Below are 18,556 nucleotides of genomic sequence, written 5' to 3'. Positions count from 1 at the left end.
AGGAAAAAAATTTGGGATTACGTGCAGAATATTTTATTATGTGAATATGTAATTAAAAATGAGTATGTACAAAAAATGAAAATAATTATTATCAAACAGAGGCTTAATCTAGTTGGAAACTCAACAAAAAGACAACATAAATTCAAGATTTTACAAATTATGTTAGTTAGAAACTTGGAAAACAAAAAAGAAGGAAATTTGACGAAATAATTGTTCTAATAGTCACTGAACTTAATTTCATGTCTTTGATTGGTCACTGAAATTTAAAATGTCAAGTTTTGATCACTGAATTTAAGTTCATATCTTCGATTGCTCACTAAAGTTTAAAAAGTTGAGTTTTGATCATGGAATTTTAAAAATATTGTACGTTAAATTTAATGATCAAAAATCGATATTTTAAATTTCAATGATCAATTAAATATATGGACCTAAATTCAATATCAAATTTGACATATAAGATGAAGATGCCTTTGTAATGTACGTCAACTTGACTGATTGTTAACATGAATAAGGTCTCACCACCACGTGGCTCCTCTTCATTCTCCACCTCGTCAAATCCCATAAATCGCAGCTCAAATACGTCTTCTTAAATTTTTGACGCAGTTAAATTTTTGACGCAGATCGCAAAAATTAAAAATTTCAACATTCTGACAATTACAATTAAAATTTATTGCTAAGACCAATTATACATAGATATTTGCTTGTTTATGGAGTAGACAGTTTCAAAAACAGCAATGAAAGGCGTCTTTTCGGCGCCCGGAGATTACATCCACTTCAAGTCTCAGGTCCCCCTTCACAAGATCCCCGTGAGCTCCCTTTACTTTTAATACTTTTCCCTAAAATTTATTGAGTTCATCTATTTTCTTTTTATTATTGAGTTCTTAATAATGGGTTTTGCACATTAGTCTCATTTCTCATCTGGGCATGTATTTGATTCAGTTTTAATTCTTATTTTGTGGATCAATGAGAACGTAATTATTTATAAATCTTGAATTTTAATTTATTTGAATTAGTTGATAATTTCGAATCTTAAGTTAATGAATTCAAGACCTTACCTTTATGGCTTATTGTTTTATTTCATAAACAATCGTTTTGGTGAATTTGTTGCTTTTGTTGTTTGGTGGATTTATTTGCTTACTTTCATCTTATTTCAGTTTGGTGTACTCTCTAGTTATCAGAAAAGATAGAGCAATTTTTAAGAATGGGAATGCCTTGAAATTAGTTCTATGGAACTGAGTAGGTTCTCTTGCAATCAATTCTTGATTTTATTTTTATTTCTATGAAGGTGAACTATTCCTCAAGTTATTCCAATTTGGGTCCTGGGAGATTCAATTTGTTAAGGGATAGACTTGATCATGTTCCATACTGGAAAGAAATGCGGGAAATCATTCGATAACACTTCTTTCTTGAGTTTACAATGATGGGAAAATTGTATGCACATTTCAAACCTGTAGGAGCGGGGGTGGGGTCCTCAACCTTTTTTCTTGGTAATTGAGTCCTCAAGCTTCCAATATTTTGTCTATATTTGAGATTAGGCAAAGTGTCTTTTTGTCAAATCTATAGAAGTAGATCTGTAGTTTCCATCCACAAAGACAGAAGTGCACTGAAATGGAAGCTTAAGTTAAAATGTGTAGAAATCTCGTATATTATGGGATTGATTATGTATTATTGTGTAATGGATTGTGTACCTTATTTAGATTATGAATATTTCTTTTTGCTTAGATTAGGCAATGTTGTCAAAATCGGTCCGGCCCTGTCGAGTCAAGCGGTAAAACCGGAAATTGGACCAATTATGTCCGATTAACCGATTATGACTAAACCGCTTAAAAACCCACCGAATCAGCCGATTTAACCTTAAGCTGGTGAACTGGTCACGATTTTGTCATTTTCCAAATTTATTTTTCTAGTTTAAAAAAGTTTAACTTCATAAATGGGCTTCATAAACTACAATTCAAAAGCTCATAGAGAAATATTGGATGACATGCTTTTTTTATAGATGCACCTCTCACAAATGGTTTCATAAACTTTCAATGTGCAATAGCGCATTTTATAGACGCACTTCTTTCCAATGATTTCATGAACTTTCAATGTAGGATAGGAGCATAACAAAAATTGTTAAAATAACAATCAAAATCATGAATCCCAACTAATTTGATTTTGAATCTCAACTAACTAAATTGTAATATCCACCTTCATCTTTTCATTTATATAATTTTCAAATTAACTTAAATTGCATTTTATTATTAATATATTAATTTTAAATATCATTTTCTATAAGTTTAAACCATTTTAATTTAGCAAAGCAAAACTATTTTAACATATTAATTTTTTATTTTTGAAGTATCGAGACTAATTGTAGGATAATGAATCTAATTAACAAATTATTAATATGAAAATTTTAAATAATTATTGTTTTCATAGTATTTTATTATTTTTGTATATATTTATTGCATCCGGTTCGATCTTGGTTCGACCTCGGTTAAATCTTTTGACCCTTAACCCTTCACCTTTTTCGGGGTCGATGATCAGGTCGATTTTCAAAACATTGAGATTAGGAGATTGGCTTTTTTTTTTTTTTTTGCTCTTTTTGGATTATAAATTGAGTTCATATAATTGTGATAATTAAGTGAAAATAATACAACTTTCTTTTCTACTACATCTCGTTTTACACAGAGCTCGAGTCTTCATGACCTAGTTGTCAACAGTCAATGGCAGAAAACAACATTCAGTCGACAACTTCAGAGCCTCTAAATAGTGAAGGAGAATTCCTCTCCACCATGGGCTCGGAAAGCCTCGATAATTTATCTTTCCAGCTTTCCGTGGAAAAATTGAATGGAAAGAATTGTCGAGAATGGGCTCAATCCATTAAACTTATCGTCGACAGAAAAGGAAAGCTATGATATCTTATCGGAGAGAAAAAGCAACTTGCCTCAACTGCCACCGCCCTTTTGGAAAATTGGAGGTCGGAAAACTCAATGGTGATTGCGTGGCTAGTCAACTCCATGAAACTCGCAATTGGAAAAACTTATCTCTTTCTACTGACGATGAAAGATGTGTGGGAAGTAGTGCGTGATATGTATTCAGATTCTGAGGACTCCCAAATTTTTTGAAATCAAAACAAGGTTGTGGCAAACGAAATAAAAAGAAAGGGAAGTGATCGAATACTATCTGAAAATGAATTCTCTTTGGCAAGAACTCGACCAAAATACGAAAGAAGAATGGGATTGTCTGGCTGATAGAGTGCAATACAAAAAGAAATTGGAGAACGAGAGGTTTACGAGTTTCTAGCCGGACTAGATTGTAACCTAGATGATGTAAGGGGTAGAATCTTGAGCCAGCGACCCTTACCTTCATCGCGTGAGGCATTCGCCGAAGTGCGCAGAGAGGAAAACTGGAGGAACGTAATTTTGAAGGAAGGAAGAATAAGCAAGCCTGAAGAAGAGGAGTTTGGGTCAGCGTTAATATCCAAAGGTGTTGTGTTAAATGGGCTGCCCGATTACTAAAAAAACTTGGGTCTTTTCAATCTCCTAATGGGCCTACAACAATTTGATTTAAATGGAGTGGGCTTGCTGAAATGGGCTCACTACAAATGGGTTTGGCTTAAATCAAAGGGGACGTCTTGGTGTGATCACTGTCGTAAATCGGGGCATAAAGAAGATACATGTTAGGACTTGCATGGGAAACCAACGGATTGGAAATCAAGACAAAATAACAAGAATCGTGGCTACCAAGCATATATAGATCCTATCGAAGAAAAAACTATTTCCACTCCAAACGTTGCTTTCAACCCAGGACAGTTAGAGCAACTCTATAAAATGCTTTCAAGTTTCCAGTCATCTATTCCTTCATGCTCGCTCGCTCACAAAGTTAATTTTCTGATAGCATTACATACAATCACTCGTTCCAAAGCTCCCTGGATTATTGACTTGGGTGCGTCTGATCACATGACGGACTCCTATCATCTTTTTTCGACCTACTCTACTTGCGCTGGCAATATCAAAGTTAAAATTGCAGAAGACTCACTCTCGCATGTAGCGGGAAAAGGGAGTATTTGAATCTCTGATTCGATAACACTTGAGTCTGTTCTTGACATTCCCAATTTATCTTGCGACTTACTGTCAATTAGTCAATTAACGAAAAACTCCAATTGCTCTGCTAAATTCCTTTCGTCTTATTGTATTTTTTAGGACGTATTATTGGAGAAGACGATTGGCGGTGCTAAGAAATGTGAGAGACTTTATTACTTTGAAGAAGCAGATGTGAGTAAACGATTGGGCTGGATCAATAAAAGAAGCAGAATGTGGTAGCTAGAAGTAGTACTAAAGTTGAATTAAGAGCAGCTGTACAAGGAATATGTGAAGGACTATAGATAAAGAAATTGATATAAGAAGTACAAACTATGGTAAAATCTCCAATCAATCTCTATTGTGACAACATGACAGCTATCAACATTTCCCTAAATCTAATCCAACATGATCGAATTGAACATGTAGAAGGTAACAAACACTTCATAAAAAAAAGAAAAAAAGGTTGAAGACGGGATTATATGCATGACCTATGTGCCTACAAAAGAACAAATTGCAGATATCTTCAAAAAAGGACTATCCCAACCAATTTTTGAGGATTTTATTTACAAGTTGAATATGATCAACATCTATAATCCAACTTGAGGGGGAGTATAGAAATTCCGTATATTATGGGATTGATTATGTATTGTTGTGTGATGGATTGTGTACCTTATTTAGATTAGGAAAATTTCTTTTTTCCTAGATTAGGAGATTACCTTTTTTTGGCTCTTTTTGTATTATAAATTGAGCTCATATAATTGTGATAATTAAGGGAAAATAATACAACTTTCTTTCCTACTACATCTTGTTTTCTACCAAATGCCCCTAAAAAATGGGTTTTGGAACCACTTTATGACCTACCCTATATGTTGAAGATGGGCAAATCACTTGCCAAAACTTCGTTTGTCTCCTTCCTGTACTCCTTTTCACCAATGCTTTATCTAGGAAGCTATGGCAAGAACACCTCAAGAAAATAGAAAGTATTGAGATGGGTGGTATGAAAAGAGAGCTGATAATAAGAATGAGAAAATGGAGAAAAATGATTTATATCCAAAAATTGTTGCAAAATGAACACATTTTCAATTATAGTTAATATCATCAGTTGTAACTTTATAGCATATTAATGAACTTGAGCTTGATATCAACTTTCAATGATTTTATAGAAAATGTTTCTATGTGGAGTTTAGGAGTAAGTCAAGAGTCTCAGCTGGATTCTAAGGAGTTGCTTAGTTTAAGGAATTCAAACATGCTCAGCAGTTTCGATGGTATTCAATATAATGTCATGAATTGTTTTCTTTGTATAGACTTTTAGGCCTCTGTGGTCATTATCGCTTTTTCTGGAAAGTCAACTTGAGCTATTGCATTGATATGTCAATACTTCTGTTGTGTTTCTAATGAGGTACCTGAAAGGCTTCGTTAAAATGGTTTGTAGATTTATTCAAAGCAGTGGCGATACTATGATTTTGGCCCCAAAGTTGTGCCTCCACTAATCTGTCTTCCTGGTACAGCTGGAACTACGGACGTGTACTACAAACAAATCCTGTCATTATCCATGAAGGTATTGAGTTCATTATATATAATTTTTCTTTTAGGTAATCTTCATTGCCTGGGAAAATCTCATTTTTTCTTGAATGAAATTAATGTAAGCTTGGAGAATTCCTAATTATATCCCATGCGCCTATCGGATAGATAAAACTTCTCTCAAATTAGTCAAAGACAAAGGAGAGGTATTTTGACCAGCGTTACTTTCCTCGACCATCAACAATATTAGCATTTAATATTAATTAATTTTTCCAAATTTAAAAATAATGAAGGACATATAAAACAATCTTGAAATGCAAATATAGATGTCCTATGATTAATTAGATGGTGTGCATAACGTTTGAATCTTAAAAGGGCATAAAGCAAGACCTAATTTGCCCTCCCTGCATTCAAGCACCAATTGCCTAACTAAAAGCTGGGGGAGGGGGGTTGTTTAAATACCTACTGTCACGCGGCATATTCCAAGATATGAAAATAGAATAAGAATTTTTCTCCTTTTTGCTGATTGATATGCTTAAATGATTTTCTTTAAATTTTAAAAATGAGATTTGAGATGCAAAATAATTTCGGATGGGAGGAGACTGTTTCCCCACAATCTTACAACATGGTGTATTATAGTGTATTTTAATTTTGCATATTATCTGGCATATGATTTGTATGCACACTTTTCAATTGAAAAAATTGTATTGGTGCGGGCAATTTCTTCATTAGCCTTATTAAATGAGAGCTCAACAGGTTTGTGCTCTCGGAAGTAGTGACAATTCTTTGGATAGACGTTCATTCTTACCTAATCAGTTCCATTAACAAAAGATCTATTTCTTATGCCCTCCTCCAATCTGAAATCTTTTTCGACTTTTTCTGGTCAGGCTGTTTATGAGTATTTTTATTGCCACACGTCATGTCATGGTGGCCCTGCCTAGATAATCACGTAGTAATATATGGAGTCCTTGTCTGAATAAGTTCATGTGATCCTGACGTCTCAATTTTGAAGTCTCCGATTGTGGCATCGTGAGTCACTTAAGCTCCTAAGTGACATTTCTAACTACAAAGGAAGCCTCAAATCTGGGGATGGCAATTTGACCGGAAATATCCGCGCCCACAATGCCTGTTCCGGATGGAGCAAGAATTGGCATTCCTGACGGGGTATCTGGGTGGGGTTTTGCTGCCCCGCCCCGATTATATGTTTATTTAAAAAGAAAATTCATAATTTTTTAAAAAGCATTTTAACCCAACTTTTTTATGAACAAACCTGAACTGACCTAAGTCCATTAGTTAAATTTCCAAATTACCCTAGAAAGACTTTCAAAAGTAAAAGAAATATATATAAGCCACCCCCCCCCCCCCCCCGGGGTGCCATCCCTACTCAAATCTAGTTTAATAACAGATGATGCTAATATAATTGGCGTTAAGCGTTCCAATTCTACCAATAGAATGTATTCGCTTATGGTCTTGGCCCTTTTTACTTTATTTCTATTTCTACCTCATAAGCACGTGAAAGCAAAACAAACTCATAGTATTATGAGAAGTGAGCAATAGATTTGGTATATAATACAAAAATGATAACTTGAGTAATTATAGAAATTTAGGTAGTTGGACGCTCATTTATGTTCAAGTAACAAAAGCTATCTAGTAGGTAAACTATCGAATAGAGGATATCTTCAGTGGGCCAAGTCGTGTGGTTGAAGTATTCGTGATAGAAAAATTTGAATTTATTTATTATAGAAGCTTAAATACAAATTGATATGGAGCATAAGGAAAAAACCAAACTAAATAAAAAACTTAGGAATACAATAAAGCTTTTCAGCTAAGGATAATTAAGAAGAAACTTTATTTAGAAGCTTCTTGATCTCAGGTTTCAAATGTCCCATTCTTTCTCTCTGTCCAAGTTATTGAAACATGGCCAAGACTGTCGCATTCCACACTCATAACCCTCATGCCCTTACCAAACACTGTCTTTTCAAGAGGTAACTCATTACAGCCGAATTAAAGCTGGCTTCCTGAAGAAGTCCACATCAGAGCCATGTTGCAATGTAAAACTGAGTGATCAATACCTTCTGAATCCTTTCCATACTTCCCACACCATGGAGGGGAGAGAGATATAAGGATGTTTCTTTTTGAGTCAACTCAAAGGTTAACAACTAGCTATTTTAATATTTACACCAGTCATAGAAGGATATTGGTAAGGGATCTAAATGTTCCAAATGAACCTGAATGAGACAAAGATGGGGTGGTTTGGCAAATCAACAAGAGTACAGAAGAATGACCTACTAGAGAAAAATTCCAAGTACTTAAACATTCACAACATTTTATCAGTTTGAGAAGTTCTGGGAAATGATTATTGAGAATGATCGATAGACAAAACATATATATAATATCTTACATTTGAAACTGAAAATTCCAATCCATTTTATGTTATTAAGTAGCGAATCAACAGAATTTACTGGAAATGTTTTAAACAAAGAAAGATTAGATTCTTGGAACTGAAGAAGCAGAGCAAGTGCCAATCCAACAAGAAAAATCACATCCCCTGCGGGCTGCACCCACATCCACTTTTATAAATCAGGTAAAAGAAGAAAATCCTTTGGATTTGAACTTCCAAGGTTTCTGAGGGAACTTCTAACACTTCTTTTGAAACCCCATCCATTTTGGTCCAAACCATACTCGCGACAATCTTAATTGGCATCCTTAAGAATGATATAACAGATGAGAATGTTTTATTGAACTGATTGAATAAAAGTTAATCTTCCCCCTCATTGGCAGAAATGATCTCTTCCGTCTATCCAAACTTTTAGAATCCTCTCAATACTGGAGACGAAATCTAATGAGGAAAATAATTGATCTTCTCACTTGGTCACTCTAGACACTTGAAGCTAATGAAGTAAATAGAAAGTAACAGAATGAAATAATTAAGATTAAGACTACATTACAATTCCATATTCTGTATGTGAATGTACATGTTCCTGCAGCTCGGATAAGCATTCTTGTTTATATTGCCAAGTCTAGCTCCCACTTTTCTGTAGATATACAATTTTTATCATCATTATTCAACTTTAATTGCCAGAAATATCCATTTTCACTTCTGTGGAGAGGTATCATTTTCATCATTTTGTGGATGTATCTATTCATGTGACACTGTAAATCTGGTGTCATTTGTTGTTGGTATAATGCAAAAGGGACTTAGTAGATAGCAAGAATGTTGTTTGATTTTATTTCTTGCGGTTCGGGATCTTTTAGTTTTGTACCTAGGATAGAGCACATCTTATAGTTGACAAAATGAAGTAAATCATCTTATCTTCTTCAGGGTTACCGAGTGATATCTGTTGATATTCCACGTGTGTGGAACCACCACGAATGGATTCAAGCATTTGAGAAGTTTCTGGATGCTATTGATGTTCATCACGTAAGATTTCTGTTTGTCTTTCACAAATCATTGTGTTTCATCTTTCCAATCCTTATTTTGCTTAAATGCCTTCTTTTTCTAATTTCATCATATCAATTCCGACTCCTAGTGTAATAAATTGTGCTATGATTGACCTGAATATCTCGTGTTCATCAAAGCTTTCTAGAGTAAATTATTTCAAACTCTTCAATTTTTCCTTGTGCCTTTTGCTTTGGAGAATTGCCTTTCACATGGAACAGGACTTTTATCCTAAGAGATAACAGTAGTTTCACTAGCAGTGTTCGGACATTTCTCTAGGTTACTGACAATTTTTTTCTCTCTACGGAAATCTGTAGTATTATATGATTATCTGAAGTATTATTTAGAGGACACTTGATCGGGCTCGATATTCAAATATAAAAAGAAGATGCCATAGGCAATGATTGAGATTTAACTTTGGAATTCTACCTGATACTTGACTTGCATAAGCTTACCAAGGATATCCTTGTTCCTGGATCGTATTGTTGTAAACTGATGAATTGGGAGGAAAATGAACCATGTTATTTGTGTGTTTTGACTAGTGGAGTAGGTCATGGACTACGGGTTGGATGCATGAGTATGTCATGCATTTGAGTGGGAGAATTAATTTGTCCTGTCTCATATCAGCTGTGGGCGGATGGTGTGACTGTTGTAAAAATATATTGGCAGTCCCTATTTCTAGACATGATTGCCCAATTATGTTGGCAGGGCCAGAGTGTGCCAGAGTCCTTACGAAGATCATACATTAAATTATGAGCATTAGCTCTGTCTGTACCTGTACCTGTACCTTTACATATTTTAGTAAATTTGTTTGTGAAGTTCAGTCATTCGGTGCTTTACTTCTAATTGGTTCAGGGTTCTCATCCTTCTCCACTAGAAATTATTACTAGAAGGTACTGAACTGGAACATACAAAAAGGGATAATCTTTTGTGATGCAATGAGATTGCTTACTGAGGTTTTCTTTTTTCTCGTCGTTATAAATTTTGTTATTTTGAAATCCAAATGTGGGTCATTTCTGTGCTGTATATTGTTCAAAAAAGAAATAAAAAAAAAAGATTTGATGTTATATCTTCACAAACTTAACATCAATTAGGTTACGTTAAACTATAGTTTGGAACAATTATCATGATGCCTATGCTTCAGATGGAAGTTTTTATCTCCTATTTTTTCCCTAGAGCACCTATAACAGACTCTATATTTTAAAAGTATGTTCTACAATTTAGAGAGCAAAATTTTTAAGTACTTCAACAGCCTCTTTATATTTAACATTTAATTTTAATCTCCCAAAAAATATTTATTGCTTTTCTCTATCTTCTATTTTCACTAGCTTTCCTCCAAAGTATTCTATTATTTTCCTCATACTTTGAATGCATTTAGCCCCTGTTTGACAATCGTTATAATGAGCAATTTGGGTAAAATGCATTTTGGAATAATAGTTCTTTGGAGAATGTGTGATGAAAAAAGAAAGGAAATGTTTTTTATTTACATGTAATATTTTTTCATTAAAAAATGTGTGATTGAAAAGAAAAGAGAAAAATGTATTAAAATTTTAAAGTGAATCAAACAAGGGCTTAATTATAGAGAGTGAGTTTGGCTCTATAAACTCACTCTCTAAATTAAAATGATAATTTAAAGAGTCTCTTGGAACGTAATTTTTCAATTTTAAGGGTTGACTCTCTAAAATAGAGAGTGTCATATGTTTAAAGAGTATTTTGGAGACGTTCTTACAGCACTTTTAGCTGAGGTTGTTGGCAGCAGTAGCATGACCAACATAATAAATTTGGGGCAGACACTTTGTTTTCTGACAGTAAAACTGGGAACACAAGGTTGTTGGTAGCCTAAACTTCTATGGTCGTTTGGATGGTATTTTTGTATGCAGGTGAGGATTGGTAGGGAAATATGGCATATTGTTCATGTGAAAAAAATATTTCCTTTCTTTTGTATACTGTAGACCTATGCTGATACGGCATGGACAAAACACAAGGAATTCTTTGAAAAGATATGATGTCAGAGTTGAGACACGAGAATTAAAAATCATATAAATACACATTTGACCAAATAAACTTATGAACCACTTGGTAGACTGAAACTTACCAACCATTAGCATGACCCAAAATTAATAAAAATGTGACTGACAAATGAAATAAATATCAGTAGCACATAGGTCCAATTACTTCACACATCAGAAGTATATATGAAAATACTTTTATTGATTTATTTGATCTTTCAAACGCCATTTTCCTTACCGCAAACATGCCACCCCAGGAGACACAGGTCTGACTCAAAAGGATGAGGACACAAGGATCACTTTTGTGTCTTTGGTACAACAAAGAAGTTGATCTTTACTGTTGAGTTTCAAAGAAACAATCAATTTTCTTGAAAGTGTATTGGAAGAGGAACCTACTGCTTTTTACCGTACATCCTACACTTTCATTGTCTAACGGATGTGATGACATTAGTTAATCATAAACTGAAGTGGCTGTTTCATTTGTATTTACCAGATACATCTTTATGGCACATCTCTTGGAGGCTTCTTAGCTCAACTTTTTGCACAGCATCGCCCACGACGAGTTAGGTCATTGGTACTCTCAAACACATTTTTGGAGACAAGTAGTTTTTCTGCAGCCATGCCATGGGCTCCCATGTATGTTATCCATGAGGCTGTACTTGTGATTGGATGCACACAAGCTTGATCTAATATTAGTCATTATCTTGTCAAATCATATATTGTTCCCTTTCTAGCCTTCTAAGTGGATCAATTTCTTCTTGATCCTATTCAAATTATTTATTGACTGAAGAAAGTTTAAAGTGGTAACTGTCAGCTTCCTGCTCTGTTTTAGACCCCGGGTTACGGCATCCATGACCAGAAAGAAGGATTTACATTTGGGATATTGGTAGTAAATTTCAAATTATTTATCCACCGAATAAAATTTAGCCGTTGTTTGACACCCTTTAAATTTTTAATATATTTTTCTCTCTCTTCTTTTCAACCACACATTCTCTCAAAAAATACTATTCCATGCTACATTTTACCAAAATTTCTTTTTATAATGGATGTCGAACAGGGGCTTAAAGTGGTAACTGTCAGCTTTCTTCTCTATTTTAGACCCCAGGTTATGGAATCCATGACCAGAATGAATGATTTACATTTGGGATATTGGTAGTAAATTTATTATGTGACAGGTGTCAATTGTTCATGAAACTTCCTTCCAGCCAGAAAAATGGGTCAAAAAGAAAGTGGGAAGCAAACATGATGCTTATGATAAACTAAAGTTGTACTAGATAATTAAGGGACTAGTGATGATTCTCAATGGGATTACTTGTACAAACACCAGTTAGTGGTAATTCGTACTTCTAGATCTCCTGGTCATTCTACCTCTGTTGTGTATATTGTTACTAAGTTAATTTAATTTTATTCGCTCAAATATGGTGCCAGGTATTCATCGTAGACACCCTTCTGCTTAAATTGTATGTATGTGTCTATACGTTGGTATTGTCAGATCTGTGAAATCTGCATACAAAGACTGGAAAAACATAAATATTTTTTCTGTATTTCTATGGTAAAGTCATCTGATCATCAAGACAGAATGAAATTCATTTATATTTGAAATAACTGTAAAACAATTAAACATCTTTGATATACTTTCTTGATCAATCAAATGTCACACAAGTGTCAAGGGTCTGATGTTGATATTTCACGCATTTATAGGAGTCGAAGTAACATAGGAGATTTTATCATTCTCCTCCCCACTTTTGAAGTTTTCTTCCAAAAATCCTTTAGTTCCCTTTTTTTGCATGGGACGAATTAGTCTGTTGAGTCATAATCCACGAAAGAACCTTCTGCTGATGATGCCTTGTATCTGGCATGTGTTTGTTACACTTGAAGATAATCTTTTAGCATGCTAAGTTATTCTAATGCGGGCTTGGTCTTTGACAGTGTTGGTTGGACTCCGGCTTTTCTATTGAAGAGGTATGTCTTAACTGGGATTCGTGATGGCCCCCATGAACCTTTTATTGCAGATTCTGTGGACTTCGTTGTTGCTCAGGTAATAAATTATGAGCCCTGGTGAACTTTATATTAGTGGTTGTCATGACATTCAAGCATATTGTGTCAAATTAATTTTATACAGTATGCTACTTTATTATCAAAGAATATCAAAAGGTGTCAGTCGTCCAACTATGATCTCTAGTGTTTTTTTCTTTCTTTTTGCATTCCTTCTAAGTTTAAGTAAGCTCCTACCTGAACTTAGATAGGGGTTTTGGCACTACCCCTTACCTGTAGATTAATTATCATGCGAAGTATAAAGATCCTCACCCCAGGAATTACATTTATGAACAGAGCTGTTTCTTCTTCATTGGTAAAGATAAAACGACCCATCTTTTTGTTTTTTGATTGGTTATTTTTGAACTTTTTTTACAATATTAACACAGTTCAATAGGTTACCTAGAGTTTTGTACCAAGTGAAGTTACTAGACCGTAGATTCTTTTGAGCACTTAATCTGTAATTATTAAACTGCCCCGCAGGTTGAAACTCTGTCGAGAGAAGACTTGGCTTCCAGATTGAGTTTGACAGTTGATGCTGCATCAGTAGGACCACTTCTGCTTTCAGATTCCTTAATCACTATAATGGATGTATGTTCACTCAACTTTAGATCAATGTGTCATGATATTTCAACTTTAGATCAACGTGTCGGACACACGTGTCCGTGTCGGTACATCATAGATTACTTATTTTGTGTATGTTTCAATCTATTTATGTTTCCACTTATAACATCTTCATAGGATTGGATGGTGTCAACTGTAGTATTTACGAAAAAATGCTAAAATATTGCTTATTGTATTGTCTATTATTATCGAGTAGTGCGTACTGAACATGTAAACTCAGCGGCTATTCTTCCAAGTGCGTTTATTATACAGTCCTTTTCGACAGAAGGATTTTAAAATTTTATCAGCATACTTGTTATTTCTGCTCCTACGTTTGGATACTGGACTAGCTAGTCTTACATTAGATGAAATAAAATGTCTTGATCTGTACTTGAAGTTTTAAAACCTTGTGATTGTTAATGAAGTTAAGATAAGTTTGAGTTGAATGTAAAGGATGAAAAGTTATCTAACTGAATGACTTTTTTTGGTGTGATTACGGCTGCTTGAAGACAAATGATTTTTGTGCAATTCCTCAGCAACTTAAAGATCAAGTGATCGAAAGGTACCCTGGTGCCAGACTAGCATCTCTCAAGACTGGCGGTGATTTTCCATTTCTTTCACGACCAGATGAAGTAAATCTTCATCTTCAGGTTTTTTTGCAGAACCTTTTTTTATTTACAATTCGTGCTCGTGCAAGTAGACTACCAATAATTACTTGATTAATATCTTCAAAACTACAGTTACACCTAAGACGAGTAGGTGTTGAAGCTCGACCGGACTTGGTCATAGGCATGCCAAAGGATGGTGCTGGTGGGAGTTCAAGTGAACAGAAGAACGGAAGAAGAGATACTGACGATGCACCAGAAGATGATAAGAGGGGCTCTGGTAGCACTTCGAATGAAAATGAACTGCCTTTGGCTCCCGAAGGTACAGATACTCAGAATTTGGAAAGCGCGCCACTTTTGCTTAATGGATTTAACAGTAATGAGCAAACCGTAGCGGCTAATAAAGTGTTATCGAACTTCACATGCGAGTTTATCATTCTCAATTTGCTGCATCTCTACCCAGGAACATTGTACAGTGATTGGAAGTGTCGGAATTTAGACAGCTTGTGTAGATGAACTTTGTACATTATCGTTTGTTTGCAATTTGTTTTGTATCTCATTACGATGTCTTTCCTGTTCAATTAAGCGATATTTTTTAATTAGATCGTGCTACGTAGCTTGAACCATCTAGTCCTTGAACCGGCAGGAGATGGATAGGCGATAAAAATATTTCTATTGAACCGATTTTTTCATGGTTTGTTTGTAATCCTTGTCAAGACTCAAGATTAGGTAGTTTCAATGGTGACATTTTTGGACCATTGATAATAATGTTCATCAATGTTTATTACTCTATAAAGTTCGTAAAACCCTTAATAAGCAATTTTGTTTGAATAACGATGTTCGTCGTAAGCAGGTAATAGTGGATTACTTGATTCATTGTTCAATATATTTTTTAGATTTTACAGTTTTATCTCTTCAATGCTCATTTTATTGTTGTTTATTTAAGTATTTTACCCAAAACATGAAGACGAAAATTATGATCATGGTGATGGCAATGGTGTTTCTTTTTGTTCATATGGACAGAATTATTATATTATTACCAATAGACTAGAACAAATAGTAACCATTGTTCAATGGATTATTTCAAAACAAGGGGGGTCCGTAGAGAGTCATGAATCATTGTCTATTTATCTTTGATAATGAGGTAATTTTCATGGGTATACTTTGGTATCGCGTTGAATGATTCCAGTCGGTAGTTTTCCGTTCATATAATGTATATAGCTCCTGTAAAACAATTTCATAGCATAAATGGAATTTGAACCCGAGAAATGCAGAAAAAGTGAATCGTGGACAGAGAATTTTCAGATACAAATCCTCGAATTCTATACAAACAAACAAGGCATGAAATGGACATATAAACAAGCAACGCCACTAAACACACAGCTAGTTGGCATCCAAGGAATTACAATACATACTGTTGACACACTAAAAGTGCAGTCCAAATCGAATAGCCCAAGGAATGAAACCCGATTAAGGAATTCCCAAATCAAATAGCCCAAAGAGTGAAGCCCAATTGGGTAATTCAGGATAAAGGCCCAGATGGGGTTATTAATGAATGCAGTGGAAGCCCACGAACACAGTAACATCATCGTCCAAGCTTGCAAGACTCCCAAAATCTGAGCGAATAGCATACCTTACGGTCGCTCAGAGCAATGACCACGTTCTCGTCCAAACCTTCAAATCGCCCAGAACTTTAGCAAACATAAAACATTATAATTATCCAGAATAACAGTTATTGAAACAGTTATTGAGTGGTCTTATCACATTCCACGAATCAAGGGGCCCAGTTGAAGGCAGTTGAACGACAAAGAGTAATGGCGACAGTTAGGGACGACAGTTCCCCTACAAGTTAGCCACTATAAAGAAAGTGGGTAGTTATACAACAATCAAGCAGTTTCTAAGTGGTTGTCACGAAGAAATCATCAAAGGAATATAAAAGGAAGAGAAGACATAGAGAAGAGGACCCTGAATCAAACACTCTCAAACAGAAAATATGTAATTTCAATTTTTTAGTTTAAACTTAAACATTTCTTTCAATACTCGTGTGCTTGCGGCCCTTGGAGGCATTCTATTTAGTTCTAATTGTAAAACATCGCCAATAAAACACCCATTTTTGGGACTTTGTCTCAAGAGGTCTGTTCCTTACACAATCGTCTGATCCCTTTTTTAATTGTTAGCGACTACCCGCACGAAACAATTTGGCATGCCCGGTGGGACATTGGTGTTTGGTGTTGAAGATACAAAAGGTGAAACAATATGCCTCACAAATCTGATAAGGAAGCTGCAAGTCAGGGAGGAATCCAGTCTGTGATCGAGCGATATGAGGAGCAGCATAGCTCTCCACGAACAGAGGGACAGAGTCAGAGCAGTCACAGTCGTTACGAACCAATGACAGAGTTGAGTCCTCGAGCCATGCGTGTATTACTTGGAGAATTCACACAGGATGTCGTTGAACAGGTAAATCGAAATATTCATAATATGGAAAGATTTACCCAGAATGGGAATGCGCATTATGACAATATGGCCAAACAATTGAATACTCTGAATGAAATAATGAATAAGTTAGTAGGCCAAATTTGTCAGCCAATTGTGCATCTTGCAAATCACTTTCAAGTTAGGACAATTGTAGGACATAATCCCCCAGTCCTAAGTCCAAATCAAGGGATGGAACCACCTTTTGGTCCCTCTACTTCAAACCAGGGAGATGGTGTAATGCCAAATCAGAATAGTGGTAATGGTACAGCTAACTTGGGGGGTAACCTAAATGTAAGAGACAATGTCCTAAATAATTGACAGAATGCTCCACGTGTTAATGATGGAATAAATATTCAGGCTAATGGTAACAATGGCCCAAATCAAGGCAACTTTGTTGCCAACCAAGGACCAAACATCAAGTCTCAAGCAAATCAACCGATCAACCAACCTATAGGAATTCCATATGACCCCAACGTCATGTTGAGGAATCAAATTATGGAAATAGTACAGGATCAGATGGCTTTTGGAGTACATCCTGTCATTAGGTCGACTTACACAAAGCCATATCCTGATTGGATAGACCAAACATATCCATGGCCTAGAGGGTATAAAGTGCTAGAATTCTCACTATTTACCAGTTTAGGAGAGGTGTCTACTCTATAACACATAGGGCGATTCACACTGCAAAGTGGTAAAATAACAGACTACCATAAAATGAGGTTGTTCCCTAGTTCATTAACAGGAGTAGTTTTCTCCTGGTTCATCAATTTGCCAACGAACTCTGTTCAAACATGACAACAATTGGAGCAATTGTTCCATGCTCAGTTTTATAAGACTGAGTTTGAAATTACTTTGGCCGATTTGACGAGTTTGCGTCAAATGCCAAACGAATGGGCAGAAGGTTTCTTTCAAAGGTTCAAGACAACAAGAAGTAAATGTTTTGTACCTTTGTCCGAAAAGGAGTTTGTCAAAATCGCTTAAAATTGTCTAAACTTTGATTTGAAAAAAAAAATTCAAGACAAGGAATTTCCTGATCTTTTTCAATTGAGCGCAAACGTGATTAGGTATGAACGATTAATAAGAGAAGAAGAGCAAATGAAAAATTCTAACAAGGAGACTTATTATAGAGACCCAAATTTTAACGTTCATACCATTAATGACGAATATTACGATCAAGTCGAAATGTGTTTGGCCGAATTAATTAAAAGAGATACGTATACTTGTCCTATAATGGCTAAATCTAGACTGTCGGGTAAGGATGAGCCTATAAAAGATGAAAACAAAAAGACTAGAACGTTCTCGTTCGATTTAACCAAAGCTGACCTTATATTTGATAAACTATATAAGGATAAACAGATAAAGCTGAGCGATAAACATAAATTGTCAAGCCCTGAACAAGTTAAGGGTAAAAAATATTGTAAGTGGCATAATGCATGGTCACATGTGACTAACAACTGTTTGGTTTTCGCCATGTGTTATAGGATGCCATTGAATCAGGACGAATTACGTTCAAGGACAAGAAGAAAATGGCAGTGGATGAAAACCCTTTTCCACAGCCACTTGGGGTGAACATGGTGGCGACTGGTTTGAAAAACAAGTTGCCAAAATTCAAGTTGGTTATAGATGACGGGGAAGAGGACCCTGGGCCACATCCCAGTGTCTTTGAACGTATCAAAGGGAAGGAGCCCAAAAAGGATGAAGACGTCCTTTGTGTAAGATGCAAAAATGAAGTGAGTGCAAATACAGATAAACCAGGGATATGGCAGCATCACTATCGCCCTAGTTTTTTCCCGAACGCTCAGC

At 35.3% G+C, this 18,556-nt stretch overlaps 1 protein-coding gene across 4 annotated transcripts; it reads left to right on the top strand.

Annotated features, from left to right (window-relative positions):
* The first annotated feature begins 551 nt into the window (after positions 1-551).
* LOC111377526 (maspardin) lies at positions 552-15,094 on the top strand. Of its 4 annotated transcripts, XM_023000652.1 has the most exons (9): positions 552-806; positions 2,674-4,402; positions 5,500-5,625; positions 8,911-9,009; positions 11,530-11,672; positions 12,966-13,074; positions 13,554-13,661; positions 14,183-14,323; positions 14,414-15,094. In XM_023000652.1, exons 2-9 carry the CDS (start codon positions 4,400-4,402, stop codon positions 14,792-14,794), a joined length of 1,110 nt encoding a protein of 369 aa, XP_022856420.1. In that variant the 5' UTR covers positions 552-806; positions 2,674-4,399; the 3' UTR covers positions 14,795-15,094. The 4 variants fall into 4 exon arrangements, with proteins under 4 accessions (XP_022856420.1, XP_022856419.1, XP_022856418.1 ...); XM_023000651.1 differs by lacking the exon at positions 2,674-4,402 and having other exon boundaries at positions 14,210-14,323; XM_023000650.1 differs by lacking the exon at positions 2,674-4,402 and having other exon boundaries at positions 553-806; positions 14,183-14,305.
* Positions 15,095-18,556: the final 3,462 nt, after the last annotated feature.

Source organism: Olea europaea, unplaced genomic scaffold, assembly GCF_002742605.1.
Source record: "Olea europaea var. sylvestris unplaced genomic scaffold, O_europaea_v1 scaffold1667, whole genome shotgun sequence".
Classification (NCBI taxonomy): Eukaryota; Viridiplantae; Streptophyta; class Magnoliopsida; order Lamiales; family Oleaceae; genus Olea; species Olea europaea.
The sequence above is the reverse complement of the archived record's forward strand: the minus strand, read 5'-3'. Positions and strand labels throughout refer to the sequence as shown.